This window comes from Cibotium barometz, chromosome 32, assembly GCF_041138505.1.
Source record: "Cibotium barometz isolate CiBa-2024 chromosome 32, ASM4113850v1, whole genome shotgun sequence".
Taxonomy (NCBI): Eukaryota; Viridiplantae; Streptophyta; class Polypodiopsida; order Cyatheales; family Cibotiaceae; genus Cibotium; species Cibotium barometz.
The window spans coordinates 10,486,977-10,503,006 of record NC_141077.1 but is presented as its reverse complement, the minus strand read 5'-3'; the positions used below and the strand labels follow the sequence as shown (position 1 = coordinate 10,503,006).

Below are 16,030 nucleotides of genomic sequence, written 5' to 3'. Positions count from 1 at the left end.
ATTTTAGCCTCTAGGACTGACCATGTTAGTTTGAGGGACTGGTCACCCCACATATATTTTACCCATATTTACTCCCCATTTTATGGTCCTGGGTATTTTCCCAATCGTGGAGGCACTTTATCTCTAGTCGGCTGCCTTCATGTAGGCATATATATAGCCGGCATGCCTCCCTCATTACTCGCTGCTTGTCTAGCTACAGTCCCTCACATATGAGGTTCTCCCCTCTTGCTCGGGACAGGTATTCCTTTTGGTGATGATATTGAGAGCAGGTTCTCACCTGTGTTTCCTCTCCATCTCTCTCTCTCACTCTCTCTCCTGTGTTTCCACTTTCCCTTCTTCCACTGCACATTCTATCATATGTGTACACACAAAATGTATATGTGTGTGTACATATAAACACACATATGCATACCATATGTGTGTGTGTGCATACATTACATACATACACACGTACATACATTTTCACATAGACACGCACATATACACCATAGGTGTATGTGCACATACATTGCATATAAATATGTATATGTATGTACATATGCGTGTATATATGTGTACACATACATATATATACATTTATACATACACATACCCACACACACATATATACATAAACATAAATACACACACACACACACATATACATACATACACATACATATATACATGGATAAAAGCATGTTAACGTGCACAAAATAGCATGTCCATGGACAATGCTAGCTAGCATGCATTATATTGGCTTTATCATGCATAGTAAAATTCTATATGTACCTATCTATGCTACATAGCTTTTTTAGACATAAATGCACCATTAAGACTATTCATAAGAGTTATAATACTTATGACATGAAATAATATGATGTAGCTAGCATAAAACTAATAAAACTGCTAACTACCATAATACATGTAGTGCGTTAACCTGCTTTCACCCATATATATATATATACATACATACATATATGTATACATGTATGCATATACACATATATGTATACGTGTGTGTGTACATGCACATGCATGCACGTATGTATGTATATACATATATACACATGTGTACATACACGTATATACATTATTTATATATAATGTACATATGCTTACATACACACACATGCTTACATACACACATGTGTGTGTGAGTATGCATACACACATATCAGCTTTAACCTTTATTTATAAGATAACTTGCCTTCTATAGTCAGTTGGTATCCCTCACATGGTTACATTGGATATCCTTTGCAATGTGAATATGGGCACCAAATTCTTTTCACCAATTAATTAGTTAGTGAGGGGCTCGAACGTTTGATTAAGGTTTTTTTTTTTACATTCCCGATCAAGGTTACAAAGTGACAGCTGAAGGGCGGTTTGTCTGGCGCATTCTAGAGACTCAGTGTGTGGGAAAGTGGTGTCTCAGCTTAACACTCAGCCGGTTGAAATTACGGTTTTGCTACTTTAGGTGAAGTCGAGGAGGAACTTGGTGCTGGCATCAAAATGATATTAAAAGGAAGTTGGCGTTAAAAAAAAACACCATGCCATCGAGATGCAAGGAATGCGAAGTTATTTGGTCAAGGAATGAGAAGAATGCATGAGTCACAAGATGATGCCTTGCTTACTTTGTTTAAAAGTGCATACTTCATTGCTAAAAATAACTTGTCATTTGCACTTTTTCCATCTTTACTAGAGCTTTTGAAAGATGTGGATACAAAATGCTTGACAAGTTTATATAATGATGATAAAAGTTGTGCGGATATGACATTTTTGCATTTCAAAATGTATCATGGATAACACACTCACAAAGGTAAAGTTGAGTCCATGGTTTGGAGTAATGGTGGATGAATCCACCAATATATCCATTCACCATCACATGATCATATATCTTTCCTACTTAGAAGCAGGATGTGTACCTCAAACAACATTTTATGGAATGGTTTGTACTAATGATAGTACGGCTCAAGGTGTGTACAGTGCCATTTTGGACGAGTTGCAAAAAGTTGATTTAGATTTAACAAAGTTGATAGCATTTGGATCAGATGGTTGTGCAACTATGATTGGAAGAAAGAGAGGTGTTGCCACACTTCTTAAAAAGTTAAATCCTATGTTAACTTCCGTTCATTGTGTAGCCCATCGCACAAATTTAGCAACATCAGATGTTTCTAAAAAACTTCTCTATGCTATGAATTGATAAATGCAATTGCAAACTACTTTTCTAGTAGTTCCAATAGAGTGGAAGGGTTGAAAGCTCTTCAAGAAGAGATGGATTGCGAAACAATAAAAATGCAATGCATTTATGAAATTAGCAAGGATGTGCAAATCAATGGATGCCTTATTGGTAATTTTAAAGGAAGAGCGTGTGAATCTATATGCAATGTTGAGTACATTTGAATGTATGTATGCCATGCACTTTCTTGCAGATATTTTGGGAAAATTGACTACTCTAAGTCAAAAGTTTCAAAAGGATTATGTAGACGTGACCACCATCCAAGGGGTGGTAAGAAATACTATTCTATGTATCCAAGAGGAGTTTATTGAAGAAAGGGTTATAGATATGAATGCCTCTCAACTAGGCATAGGAGGTTATCCCATAATGCCTGATTATGGACCTGAAGATGGATTTTTGCATGCATTGCACTCATCCTTAAAAGGTGATATGTTCTATGGTCAACAAATCAAATGTGATCTTGATGGTGTGGACTTGCATAATGCCTTAACTTTTCAATTTATTTTTTCAAAGAAAATATGTGACAATTTGGAAAAGAGGTTTGCAGATAACTCCGTGTTGAGTTGCATTAAAATTCTCGTTCCAGCTCAACACCCCACTCATGAGAAGTTGCTCAAAGATTTTGGCAATACAGAATGTGACAACATTGCTTCATTCTATGGAGTGTCAAAAGTTGTTAATGGTAAAATGTTTTCTCCTATTATTGATGGAGAATCATTCAAGAAAGAGTTTAGAATGTTTAAATGCCAAGCAGCTGTGGATTATGCAAGAATGAATTTGGTGGAATTGACATCAGTTTTGGCAAGCAATGAAATGTGGAGTGAAACATATCCTAATGTATCGTGTGTTGCCAAGGTTGCTCTAGTGCAATGTTGTAGCATTGCCATGTGTGAGAACGAGGTTTCAGCTCTCGAACAAAAATCAAAACAAAGTGGCGTAATAGGATGGAAATCAATAGCTTGGATTGCCTTGTTGAAGATTGTAATCGAAGGGGAAGAGACAATGGATTTTGTTGAGGCCATGGAGATTTGGAAAAGCAAAGCGCATAGGCATCTTTTTTATTTGATAAGTATGCTGTATCTACTTTTGTAATCTTTTGTTTGGTAGTTTTTCTACCATATCATCCCTTTTTGTAATTGAATATTCTCGGTAAGGTTCTACATCTTTCAAGCCCTTATAATATTGTACATCTTGATGCAACTTGAAAGATTTACTCTTTGATGAAAAAGGAACAATATAGGTTTATGTTCAAAGGGAAAAGGAAAATGACTATTTTGATTTGGTACCAAAAGGCTAATGCCGAGTGTGTTTTATAGTTTGTTGGAATTCGTTTAATGTAAAAGGATTTGTGCCTGTTTTGGTTTTAAAAATTTCCCGAACACTGTAGAGACTTACATGCATGCTATAAAAGCCTGGTGCATCTCATTTTCAGACTGGGCACTAGCCCCATGTGCATGAGAGATAGAGACAGAGACAGATCGATGGTGCAAAGAGAGAGAGGGAATGTGATGATTTATGCATGTCTGCGATAATTTGATCTGAGGGAGAGGAAGACGTATCGTGTTGCGGAATCCTTTTTTTTTGGGCGCTAAGAGAGCACGAACGTTTTCAATAAAAGAAAATCTTTTTTTTTTGGAAAATGTGTTTTCCAAAAGTAGATTCCATATATTGGATGCTCCCATTTAATGGAGATTTCTCTTACTCCACAAATAGCATATGGCACTACAGCAAATACCTTTGGCTACAAATAGCATATGGCACAAATAGCATATGGCACTACAGCAAATACCTTTGGCTACAATTCATCACCAAAATGCCACCTATGCTTTACTTGTAATCTTTGCCTAAGTGATATGTTATCAAGAGCATTAAAAAATGGTAATAAATTGCTAATCACTACTATATTCAAGCGGTATAAAGAATCCATGCCATGAGCATGATACGAGATGCAATAAATCACTAATCTCTATGTTCAGGTGGTATAAAGAATCCATTTTATAAGCATGATGCCAGATGCATTGCTTTCTTCCGTTTATGTTCTCTTCCTCTCTAAGCGTGTATAATGGCACAATGACCACAAATGCCATTCCTTCCATAACTAATCAAGTATGAACCTTGCTTTGAGTTTATGCCTATTGAGATGGATAATAACTTTACTTCCTCTTGTCCTTAACATGGATAATAACAACTACCTACCTACCTTTGACACGTGTATTCCCAATATTCTTGGTTCTAACTTGTGGTGGATAGCTTGTGGGCTCCTTGGACTCCCTTTTGTTACTTTATCAGTATTTTGTTATATCAAATCTACAATTCAATTTTTGTGAAATATGATTTTGGTGCTTTTGATCTTTTATCTGCTCTCTCTCTCTCTCTCTCTCTCTCTCTCTCTCTCACACACACACACACACACACACACACACACACACACACACACACACACACACACACAAAGGTTTTTGAAAGTCAACCATGGATCACATACAATCTACATTAGGGCATGAAAGTTAAAAGAATAGGTTTCAAGCTTGATATTTGGGGGCCATCACAAACACATGTGTACGTTTCAAACGCCCATTAAAAATTTACATGTAATTTGCATTTAAAAATGCTTGGGTTTAACCACTTTTTGTTGGCTTTGAAAGGTAAGGGCATAATGTTTGGGAAAGGGTTGGCTGAGTAGTTGGTTGAAAACTCAAAATGACACTTGAAAGATTTTTCTAAAAGGAATTGAGGGGATATAAAAAAATACAACAATAGTGTGATTTTTTAAAAGAAAGTTAGGGTGTTTTTTTTTCCAAAGAAAATAGAAAGGAGTGCTCCCCTCCAAGGTTGAAATTTGAAGGCCTACCTTAACCTTCAATTTTGAAGGCCATAAACCAGATTGACCTTCAAAATATATATATGTTTATGTTTAAAAGTTAGTGAAATTTTCAAAATCGTGGAGCCTAAAAGGCTTTTTCTAGAAGGGTTGAAGGGCTTTGAAAAAAAAAAAAAAGAGTTTCCCGAAAGGAGATAAATTTGTCTTCGGCCAGCTGGAAACTTTGGGGTTTGAAGGACTCTTACCGCATTGAAAAAGCTCCTTTTGCGCCCGTGTTGGCGGGTAACAGTTGGATCCGCACGCCCCCAAAAAAAACCCTCCCGCTGGTGCTTCTGCTCCTGTCCGATCCGACCTCTTCCGTCGGAGAAAGCAGTGACCTCGCTGCATTTCCGTCTCTCTGTACTCTATTTACCATCTCTCTTCAACAGCACTAGCAGAAAATCCCTTCGGAAATGGGCCAGCAGTCGCTGATCTACAGTTTTGTGGCCCGGGGCAGCGTGGTCCTGGCGGACTACTCCCACTTCACAGGCAACTTCAGCACCATCGCCGCCCAGTGCCTCCAGAAGCTCCCGCCAAACAACAACAAGTTCACCTACACCTGTGACCAGCACACCTTCAACTACCTCGTTGAGGATGGCTTCAGTAAGTTCCTCTTTTTTTAAGGCTTTTTTCAGTTGTCTCAATCTGATTATAGGCGTACAATATCATCAGCATTTCCTCTTTTTTCCCCGTTTTTTCAGTTGTCTCAATCTGATTATAGGCGTACAATATCATCAGCATTTGCTGAAAAGTCGCTTGATCCGGCTCACCATATTGATTTAGACCTGCATGATGCACCATTGTAAGGCCGTAATCAAATTTAGGGTATTTCCTGGACATGATGCACGACCCAATACCATATTCTATACACGACCATAGTTAGAATACCCAACCTCTCTAGTGCTACTTCTTAGCATATGCAGCCATGGCCTCACCCTGCAGCTTGATTTAGACCTTCTCCCGTGTCAATTTTGGAAGGAGCTTTGGGCATAACATTTCCAAGCAATAAGATGAGAGTGAGCCCCATCAAGATCACCACCCATTGGCCGAGCTGGAGGGGCGTCCAAGGACATAGCTCACATGTGCTTGAAGCCTTGGCATTTGATGCCACTAAAACGCACCTATTAGGTGTCGACGTGTAGTTCAGTGCCTACTAGGCCTCAAGTTCAAGACTCAAATGATCAATTCCCCCATGAACTATGGCAATGGTGACATATAGAGGGATCTATAATTAGCCTAATTGCTCTATCTCAGTGTTCAAGTTAACCTAACCTTGAGTTAGACTTGTTAAGCCGCTTTAGGCTTCGGTGTACATACTCCCCCCTCTCCATAAAAATGAATCTAGGAAATTGACTCTTTAGACACCGTAAATTTTCCCAAGTAGCTTTGAGTCGAGAGTGTCCCTTCCACTTGATCATATATTTGTATTAAATGCCATTTCTAGACCATTAGTACATTGATCAATAACCAATTCAAGCGCTTAAAGGACATACTTGGTCATATCCTTAAGATTGAGAATCTCCTTCATTGGAATTACCTCATCACCCTCACCCATGTTGGAAGGTTGGCGATTTCGAGCTTGTGATCTATGGCTAGAAGGTGCCTTGGATTATCCCATAAGTGGAAGCATGGGAAGTTGAAGAGCCATATATAGACTAGAGTGGCACCTTGTCATAATCATCTCCTCCGGTCGGTGTTTTGGGAGGCAGCTCACCGGGAGATGGGAGCCCGGCGGAGGGATGCTGCAGTGCCTGCCTGTTGGGGGTGTTTGTGGAGCTCGATGGTAATGCGTCTCCTACGTGCGTTAGTCGTCCGCTGCACATTTCGACAACCCAAGACGTTCTTTGAAATGACAAATGTGAAATACACTTGGTTAGTTATGCATTGATGACACAAATCATGGGAGCACAAATCAGGTAAGGAGGTTGTGAGTGAGAAGGAGTGGTTAGTAGCAATGAAGAGTGAGCTTAATGGCATTGAAAGGATTCACATTAGGGAGTTGGCTTATACCTAAGAGGAAGGTCATAGGAGTTAATTGGGTGTTCAAGACAATGTATCACTCCTATGGTACTTTGGATAAACAAAAGGTCAGACGATCATTGATTGTTTTGGCAGCTCATGGTTGATGGCCTATTTACTTTTTGAAAAAGGATCTTCAAGAGGAGGTCTATGTGGAGCAGGCACCAGGTTTCAAGGTTCAAGGACTTGAAAGATGGGAGATTATTTGAACTAGAGTTATGCCATGCACAACCATGTTACTTGGTATGTGCTTTGCACGACGGGAACTTGTTTTCCATTGTTGGATTGCCTTACTCTCTACATACGTGAAGGTGAAATCAGCAAAGTAGTAGTTTTAGCTTGTATTTTGAAGGTTTTCAAGTGATAAATCAGATTTTAAAATCTTTCGAGAGAAGATACTCTTGTGAGAGTGAGTATTCAATCTTGACATGTCTACAATAGTCCAATTTGCATCATTTTCGTGCTGGGTCCTTGGCAAGTCCATAGGAATACTTTCCCATGGCTGGGAGGGAATAGGCATTGGCTAAAGCAAACCTGGAGTCGTTTGCCTCTCAAATTTCACCTTATGCCTCTATATCCTTCCTCATGCTTGGCCAAAAGAAATATTATTCAATCATGCTGGTAGTGAGCAATATACCTCTACAGGGAGGAGAATGGCATTCTTACATAATCTTTTGCCTCATGTCTAACACCACACATGAGCAATTATCTTTCACGAGATAACCCCGTGCTATGGAATCCATAGTGTGATCACAAAAATATTTAGCTTTCTTGGCCTCCACAAATTGTTGGACCTGCGGTCCACATGCAAGAGCTTAACTCATTCGCTTTAGACTAGAGAAGCTGCTTCAACGTAGCCTATAGAAGTCGCTTCATATGTGCAATCTCAGCCTTAAGCATTGTAGGCTCTTCCTCTTGTACTACTTGTTTTCCTCGGGACGGTTGTCCCACAAATACATGATCTTTGACATGAGCTACATGTACATGTCTATCTTGTAGTACATTTGAAGTGTGTGTTCCACTAGAAGACTCTTTAGAGTTGGGCACTTCTTGACCTCTTGTGTGGTTGTCCATAGTGATTTAAATGCACTAATAGCTAGTGTCCAAATGAGACCGTCTTCTGCGCTCCAAGTGAAAGAAAATCGTGCTTTGATACCAATGTAATACCCATGGGCAGGGTTGAACACTTTCAAACCACTACGTGTATTAAAACACTTAAATCACTTAAACATTGAACACAACATATCACAAGATTGCAAATTTGAAAACTGAAAATACACTTGCAATGAGGCGGAATGATTGGTCCCTCTCTCAAATAAACTTTATTATCTTGGTAGAAAAGATTACAAACTTCATAGGCTTCCAAAGCCAAATGTTTGTGCACAATGCAGTGAAAGCAGTATCAAACAAGTGTTGTTTGTTGATGGACTTCAACCACCAATGCCTACATTATCTCTCCCTCTACTCGTCTCTGGCCACCCACCGTCATGCATGGACCATTCCCTAAAGCAATAGGACTAGGATATGCATTACAAAGTGATACATGCGTGGTTCCTCACACCCACGTAGGGTTCATAGAGATTTACCAAGACAAACACAAGAATCTCACACCCCTGAAGGGTTCATAGAAGTTTACCTTGCGTTATGAGTTGATTGCAGTGGAATTCATTGCGTGGAGTGTGTACCACCAATAGGTATTCAACTTGGGCAGTGTTTTGAGCACTCGGGCAGTGTGGAGGCCTTCACAGGGGCTGGTCGACTTGTTTCACCAGACGGTACAGCCATATGGGCAGCCAGTATAGCAGGTACGGGACAACCAGCAAATCAGGGTTCCGGAAAAGATAGGTTCGTCTTAACGTAGAACTTGTTTAATTTCTTAAAAAACCTTCTCAAATTGAGGGAAGAAAGAAAAACACCACCTCAAAAATTTCAAGTTTTAGTTATATTTAGATTTAAGTGTTAAAAAAAACTTGTTCAAGATTGTCACGTGCATCCTGCACTTGGATGCCACATAGACATTTCTGTACAGAAGGTGCAGGACCTGGGACGGTGAACTGGTCCCATGTGAGCCCAGTCCGGGACGAGTCAGCCAGGGATCCATCTCAGTCGTCCGAGGTCAGGTGTGCATTGTCCTGCACATGAGTCCAAGGTCAGGTGTGCACTGTCCTGCACATGAAACAGTGCCAGTCCGTGCTGTGAGTCTCCCTCTGGAATGATGTCAGTTGTTTTGTATGTTTGGTCTGCCCCACCAGATATCAGACAGCTGTGTAGATGTAGAGGTAGGCAGCAGATCTGGACACAGGGAAGGCTTTGGGTCAGCCAAAAATGGGGCAAGCAGCCCCAGGACATGCCCACCAGCCCAAGGAAGGGCTGGGCAGGCTGTCGGCCAGCCCAAGAGGTCTTGGCCAAGCAGCCGACTGGCTCTTGGGCCAGCCCAGCCAGTTGGCTAGCCATAAGGCAGCCTAGGACTGCAGGCGGCCAGTGCCCAGGCGCTGCCCAGCAGCCTGCGCTGGACTGGACAGCAGCCCACAAGGGCAGCGAGGACAGTCCAGTGTGGAATCAAGGCTTTTTCAGCATTGAATATCATTAAAACCAGTCGTGGAGGTACAATAAACCAGCCGATTGCCCCTGATGAGAAGTATAAATAGTGGAGGCCATAATTCCAATGATTCATCTCGTTTTTCACCAAGTGCTCAAGCAAACCAAGGGGCCAAGACAGCCAAGGGCTTGCTAACGCAAAGGGGTGAAGGATTCAGGTCAAGGGCAGGGTATTCCCAGCCAAGAAAAGGTCCAAGGTTGCTGTATTTTCTTTCAGTTTTCTCATCATTCTAATAAAGCAAATACACCATCCGTGGTGGGGACCCTACAGAGGGTGATTGGGACCCAATACTCTGTCCTCTCCATCTCTCCCTCTCTCTCTATTTTCTGCACTTCTCCTTTCAAGTTTGTGCGTTAATTTTCGTCGCAAAAAGAGTGCTGAATTCTGAGTTTTGAAGCTACCGATTTTTCTCCGAAGCTTCCGCATATTACAAAAATTACAATTTCCTCCTATATTCATGATAAAAAGGATTGATGTAAGGCATAGTAAAAATAATTTCCCTAACCTTGCAGAAGATACCAATGATGATGTCACAACTGGTACAATGAGTACAACAATAAGTTGGGGTTTTAGTTGAATTTGGGTTTTTGCAACTTAGGGTTTCAACTGACCTAGGTTTCTATTGGGTTAGGGTTTGATTTAGGCTTAGCAATGAAAGCATAGAGTGCACAATGAACAAAGAGAGTGAGAGTGAGCTTGCACGATGCACACACAATAATGAGATAAGGTACAAAATACAAGATGTGACTTTTAAAGTCACTTACACACCATAAGGGTGTGTTCACACATGAGGGAAAAAACCCGTTGATATACAATGGTAAAAAGTGCCCATGTGGAGATTTATTACTCCTAGTTCACATGGCACTACTGTAAACTTACTAATCCCCCTTGTAGTGATAGTGATGATGTGAACTGTGGAAAGCTTCGAACTCTTTGTTGGGTGGACCTTTAGTGAACAGATCTGCAATGTTGTTGTGTGTAGAGACATAAACAAGGCTTATCTCTCCTGCATGTAGCATCTCTCTAACATAAAGGTAATGCACCTCAATGTGCTTAGTACGAGCTTGAAAAACTATATTTTGTGCTAGTGCCATAGCACTTTGACTCTCTGTGAGAGTGGATGTGGCTAACTTCTGTTCCACACAAAGATATGCCAAAAGTCTCCCGAGCCATACACACTCAACTATAGCTGTGAATGCTGTTGTGTACTCAACTTCACAACTTGAAGTGGCTACTATTGGTTGCTTCTTGCTCAACCAAGAAATGCATGAATTGGCTAAAAGAAAGCAATTCCCACTAGTGGACACCTTGGTGTAGCCTAATCGGAATCATTGAAAGCATGTAGTTGAATATAACCCCCTTGGCATAAAGCAATCCAAGAGACTGGGTGCTCTATTAAGTAACGGAAAACATGCTCAACAGCTTGCCAATGCTTAACAGCAAGAGACTTTAACCAGCCTCCCTATCACCACACACAGTTCCTCCTCAACGTGTGAAATGACTGGCGGAACACTGGGCAACACCCCACGAAATCCACGAACAGAATGGCACAAGCAACACTGGGCATAAACCAGCTTTGATACCACTGATGGATTTGATTGAAAACCACCATGTGAAGATGCCTTCCAAATGTTTGATCCTCCCCACCACGCATATCGGACCGTTGGTCTTAGTCTGCTCTTCATGTAAGAGTAATGGCATCAACTTTGCAAATATGAGAGTTGGGATTGCCCCTCATTGTGTGAAAAGTTGAGAGTGGTGTGAAAAGTATGTAAGAGTCAGGCAAAGAGTGAAGAGTAATAGTGACAAGTTGGCTGTCTGGAATTACGTCATCAATATCAAGGAGCTGCTCTCTCGAATCTTTGAATTTTGTAGTTTGTTTGTTTTCATTCTCCACGACTCAATTACTTCATTGAACTATAATAACACTTTTTTTTGGTATCATAGACTCTTTGGGTCTTTTGTAGACGTTTATACAACTCTTTCTCAACTCTAGGCTAATATGTTCACACGCATCTAGATGAAGAATCATGCATGCCTTCTTTGCTTGAAATGTGAGTGGAGGCATAAGCTCCCTTTCTAAGTGGTGAGGGGTGTGCTGATGGTAGAGAGGTGGTTTTGTGATACGCCAAGTGGAGTTAGCAATAATTACTTGTCCTACCAAACAACTTTGTACGGAGCACATGGCCTTATGATATGTGTGGGATGATTACTTGTGCAACCAAATAATTTTACATGGGACTTGATGCTAGCACTTTGTGAGATTATTTTGTGACGAGACCAATGCTTAAAGTCATGAAAAGGGGCTCTTTGCATATTTGTTAAATTACTAATAATTTCTTGAACCGTAATATTACTTCATAATTACTTCACTTCTTCTTTTACATGATTTTGATCTCTCAAGGTATCTATTTAAATATTACAAAGACTTGGACTATATACCAAGTGCCATGCTAGGGTTTTGGAGTAGTGAATCAACAAGCTTCATCAAGGGCTGTGTGCACGAGGTGGCATACATTTCTCATTTTTGGACTGCTGATTTTGAACATAAGATCTGAGCACACTGCACATCAAATTCCTATTGAGTAGAATCCTTTTCACCCATCTGGCTGCTCATGATCTTGTTGGAGTGTGTTTCCCTGAAGTCCTATCTAAAAAATTTTGTTGTGATCTTACCTTGATATATACAGCCTACATGGTTGTTGCTGATGAGACGGTCGGGAGACAAACACCTTTTGCATTCCTGGAGCGTGTCAAGGATGACTTCAAGCGGAAATTTGGGGGTGGGAAGGCGGACACAGCTGTTGCTCATAGCCTTGATAGAGAATTTGGGTGTGTGTAATTCTCACAAAATTTTTGAAAGTCAAGGTTTCTTGACCAAGCTAGTTCAACTAGTTTTTTCAACTCGATGATAGTGCCTTTGTGTGAATATATAGGTCTAAATTGAAGGACCATATGCAGTACTGTGTTGATCACCCTGAAGAGATGAACAAAATTGCCAAGGTTAAGGCTCAGGTTTCTGAAGTGAAAGGCATCATGATGGAAAACATTGAGAAGGTGAGTATTTGGTGCTGCTTTAGCTTGTGTAAGCAGTTGAATATGTGTGTCTTGATTTTCATCAAATATAGATTTGTAGAGGCTGGTTACACAACATCCTCGCTGACACAACAGTGGGCGGGGAATTGGGTGGACAAGATTGCCCGTCCATGCCTGACAGTCCTCCTTCCTCCACCCTCCTCCCCCTCTGATCAGGGCTTGTTGTGTAACCAGCCTAAGGTTCTGGATTTGATTTCTGTTGCATGTTTTGATGGATGGTCAGAAAAGTCAATGAAAAATGAGAATGTTGTATGAGACTCGCCATAGTAGATTGGACAGTAAGGCTTTGTCTTTCTACTTTCAGCTCATTATCTGATTGCAATGAGCTATGCATCACAAACTTCTCGGTCAGAGTATTGAAAGCACTAGCTTTTGTACGACTGCTAGTTACATGCATTTATGGATTGTAGGGATGGAAGGGCTTATATGGTCGTAGGGTCTTTAAGGTTAATAGGAATGTGCTATGACTACAATTGTGAACTCTGATTTTTGGGAGAAGCCAGTCATGAGGTAGGGCGGTGATTGCATCAGTGTATCTCTTTCTAGTATGGAGTATGCAAGCAGAGGAGATCACATGCTTAGAGAGCACATAGGGTAAGAAAAAAGGAATAACACATAAGAGGTAGCTACAAATTGAGCTATAGCCCTAGTGCCATGCCTAAGGTGGACCTCCAGATCCCAAAGTAAGTGCAACCCTTGAACAGATTGTTGTGCAAACTCTTATAGGATTCATAGTTGTGCGCAACTATCCTATTATCGAAAGGCTTTGATTGGTATCCTTTTCAAATGAGCCTTGCTATGTATCTTGACGACCTTACTAGACTGGCAATACTGATGAGGTTAAATTAATGCTAATTAGTATCAGTAAGTTACTAATTAATGAGCTACTGTATAGTGACCTTAAGGTTAAGAACACAGTCACCCAGTAAATAATAAGTGATCTTAAGGTTAAGAACACAGTCACCCAGTAAATAATAATAAGTGGGGACTAAGCACATCAATAGTCATTGAGACCCTTGGGATTCAGGACGGAGATCAGACCTAGGCTTGGCTCAAGCACATCAATAGTCATTCCTATGTGGGTGGAGACCCTCGGGATTCAGGACGGAGATCAGACCTAGGCTTGGCTCAAGCCTTAGACCTAGTTGGTAGTTTTTGGTGGTTTTGGACACCATGGCCTGGGTGAGGAGTTTGGGCACTGTGTTGATCCACCGGCAGGCTTGGGGTTGCTCTTGTTGAGAGCTATGGTTGGGTGTTGAGTTAGCTTGTCCCTTCTCAATGGTTTTTACCAACTAAAAGTAGAGTTTTGCAAGCTAAAGCTGGTTGGGAGATCCTTTTAAGTACACTGGGTTTAAGTCAGAAATCATAATCTCTTCTGCACTTTGGCATCTTATACCACCCTGGCACATGGCCGTGGCTCTTAGAGTACTAGCCTGAACTTTATGACAAATGATAGTACAGGCCAGCACACATGCACATTCACCTCCCTGAATGACTGGTAGCTCCTTAACACCACTTCCTTGTCATCAATTACTATCACCAATGACTTCAGTAGCTTTAAAACTTTGGATTTGATTTCTCACATTGGAGCATTGTCAAGGCTCTTTATTCCATGCAGAGATGCCCTTGTCCGACCCGTGTAAGACCATTTTTCAAACAAAAAAAAGACCATACACCGCCCTATTCTTTTTTTTTGTTTGAAAAATGGTCTTAGATGGAGTGTAGTTTGTCTTTGCAAGAGCTGAACCGACAGTACATATGATAGAATTGAAAACCACCTTTGCAGTTGCTACTGCATGGCCTTGTTCTCCAGGATTAATGCAATGGAAACGGTATCGAAAATGGCTGATGTCTTGAAACTAGGAAACAGAAACGGCATGTCTTTGACATTATATAGTAGATGTAAATAGGAATGATGAAAAAAGCCAATGAGGTGATAGCTTAAGTGGTAAAGGCGCTTGACTAGGACTAGAAGTTCTTGGGTTCAAAACCCCACAAGATGCTTCCTCGGTGTGGCATCGCCTACGGGTGGATAAAAAACCGCTTATAGGTTGGATAAAAAAGTGCTTACGGGCGGGCTGCCTAAGGCGTTGAAAAATGATAACTACGGGAGTATCTTAGGCCTAAGGCTAGTTAGAAAAAATAATATTTATAAAAGTTGAAAGAAATAGACAAAACTTGGGATAGATCATAATCTAATAGAGATAACAAGGAGAACTGGAAAAATCAAAACTTACCTGGGAAACTTCTCAGGTCAGATTAGGAAGCGGGGAAACAGAAACGGCTCCTCCTGAGAATGGAGTTTCCGCACCTTTTGGCTAGAAAACCACCATTTCTTGATACTATGCCACTGCCCCTTGCTGAAGAGCGGACCTCCAGCTTTTGGCTTTTACAGTCTCCTCCCTCGTGGCCTCTTCACTGTTTTGCAAGATTTGGGAACCGCTTGGCATGTGGTCAGTTTCGGGATTTTCTCTAAGCAGCCAGCCCTCATTGGTGAGCCCGAGAAAATCACCAACATCATTTTCTTGGACCTAGCCAAGCGAACCGCAGGGCTGATCAAGTGTTGTAGTGGAGCCCCGTCGTGGTATGCAACACCCGGGTGTTTTTCACTCGATAGCCTGTAAAGAGAAAGAGAGAGAGAGAATAGTAGTCGGCTGTCTCTGTCCAGCAACGCCCCTCTTCCTTGTTTCTCTTGCAACCTGTAACCCTCCATGAGAGAGAGGGGGAGAGAGAGAAGACAGTCCTGTCGTCTTGCAGTCTTGGCCACGTGCAGTCCAAACTGCGCTTCTATGCAGCCCAGCCAGTCACCTAGAGAGAGAAGGAAAACGAGCAGTTGCAGCCCCTGTGCACTGGCCTGTTGCAAGGAGGAAAAACGCCTGCTGGTCAGCCCTTGTGCACCGTCTGTCAACTGCCCGCCAGCCTCCTTTTCCAAAAAGCGATTCAGTCCCTGAGCGTGCAGCCGACCTCCACGAAAAGCCTCCTCCATGTGCAGTTGCAGCCTGACTACTCCAAAAAAAAAGAGTTCTCTAAAAATATCGTGGGCCCTCCCCAAAAAGGGCCACGACCACCACAAAGGGTTCTTTTCTTCTTTTTTTTAAAGGTTTTAAACCTTTGTCCTGTCCAAACTATTGTCTCCCCCCCCCCCCATGGGGATATATAAAGAGGAAAATTAATTTGCTCCTAGGGTTACCCTTGCCCCAAGTATGAACATTAAAAATATGTCTTGCTCACCGACCAC

The 16,030-nt window shown here is 41.3% G+C and overlaps 1 protein-coding gene and 1 pseudogene across 1 annotated transcript in view; both read left to right on the top strand.

Moving 5' to 3' along the window:
- The first annotated feature begins 2,095 nt into the window (after positions 1–2,095).
- LOC147619804 (uncharacterized) lies at positions 2,096–3,310 on the top strand (annotated as a pseudogene).
- Positions 3,311–5,267: 1,957 nt separating this feature from the next.
- Positions 5,268–16,030, top strand: part of LOC147619803 (vesicle-associated membrane protein 721-like) — a 57,046-nt gene continuing 46,283 nt past the window's right edge. Inside the window, exons 1-3 of the mRNA XM_086825640.1 lie at positions 5,268–5,681; positions 12,387–12,528; positions 12,633–12,753. Coding sequence (XP_086681766.1) covers positions 5,492–5,681; positions 12,387–12,528; positions 12,633–12,753 — 453 coding nt within the window. The 5' untranslated portion in view covers positions 5,268–5,491. The remainder of the gene's footprint in view (positions 5,682–12,386; positions 12,529–12,632; positions 12,754–16,030) is intronic.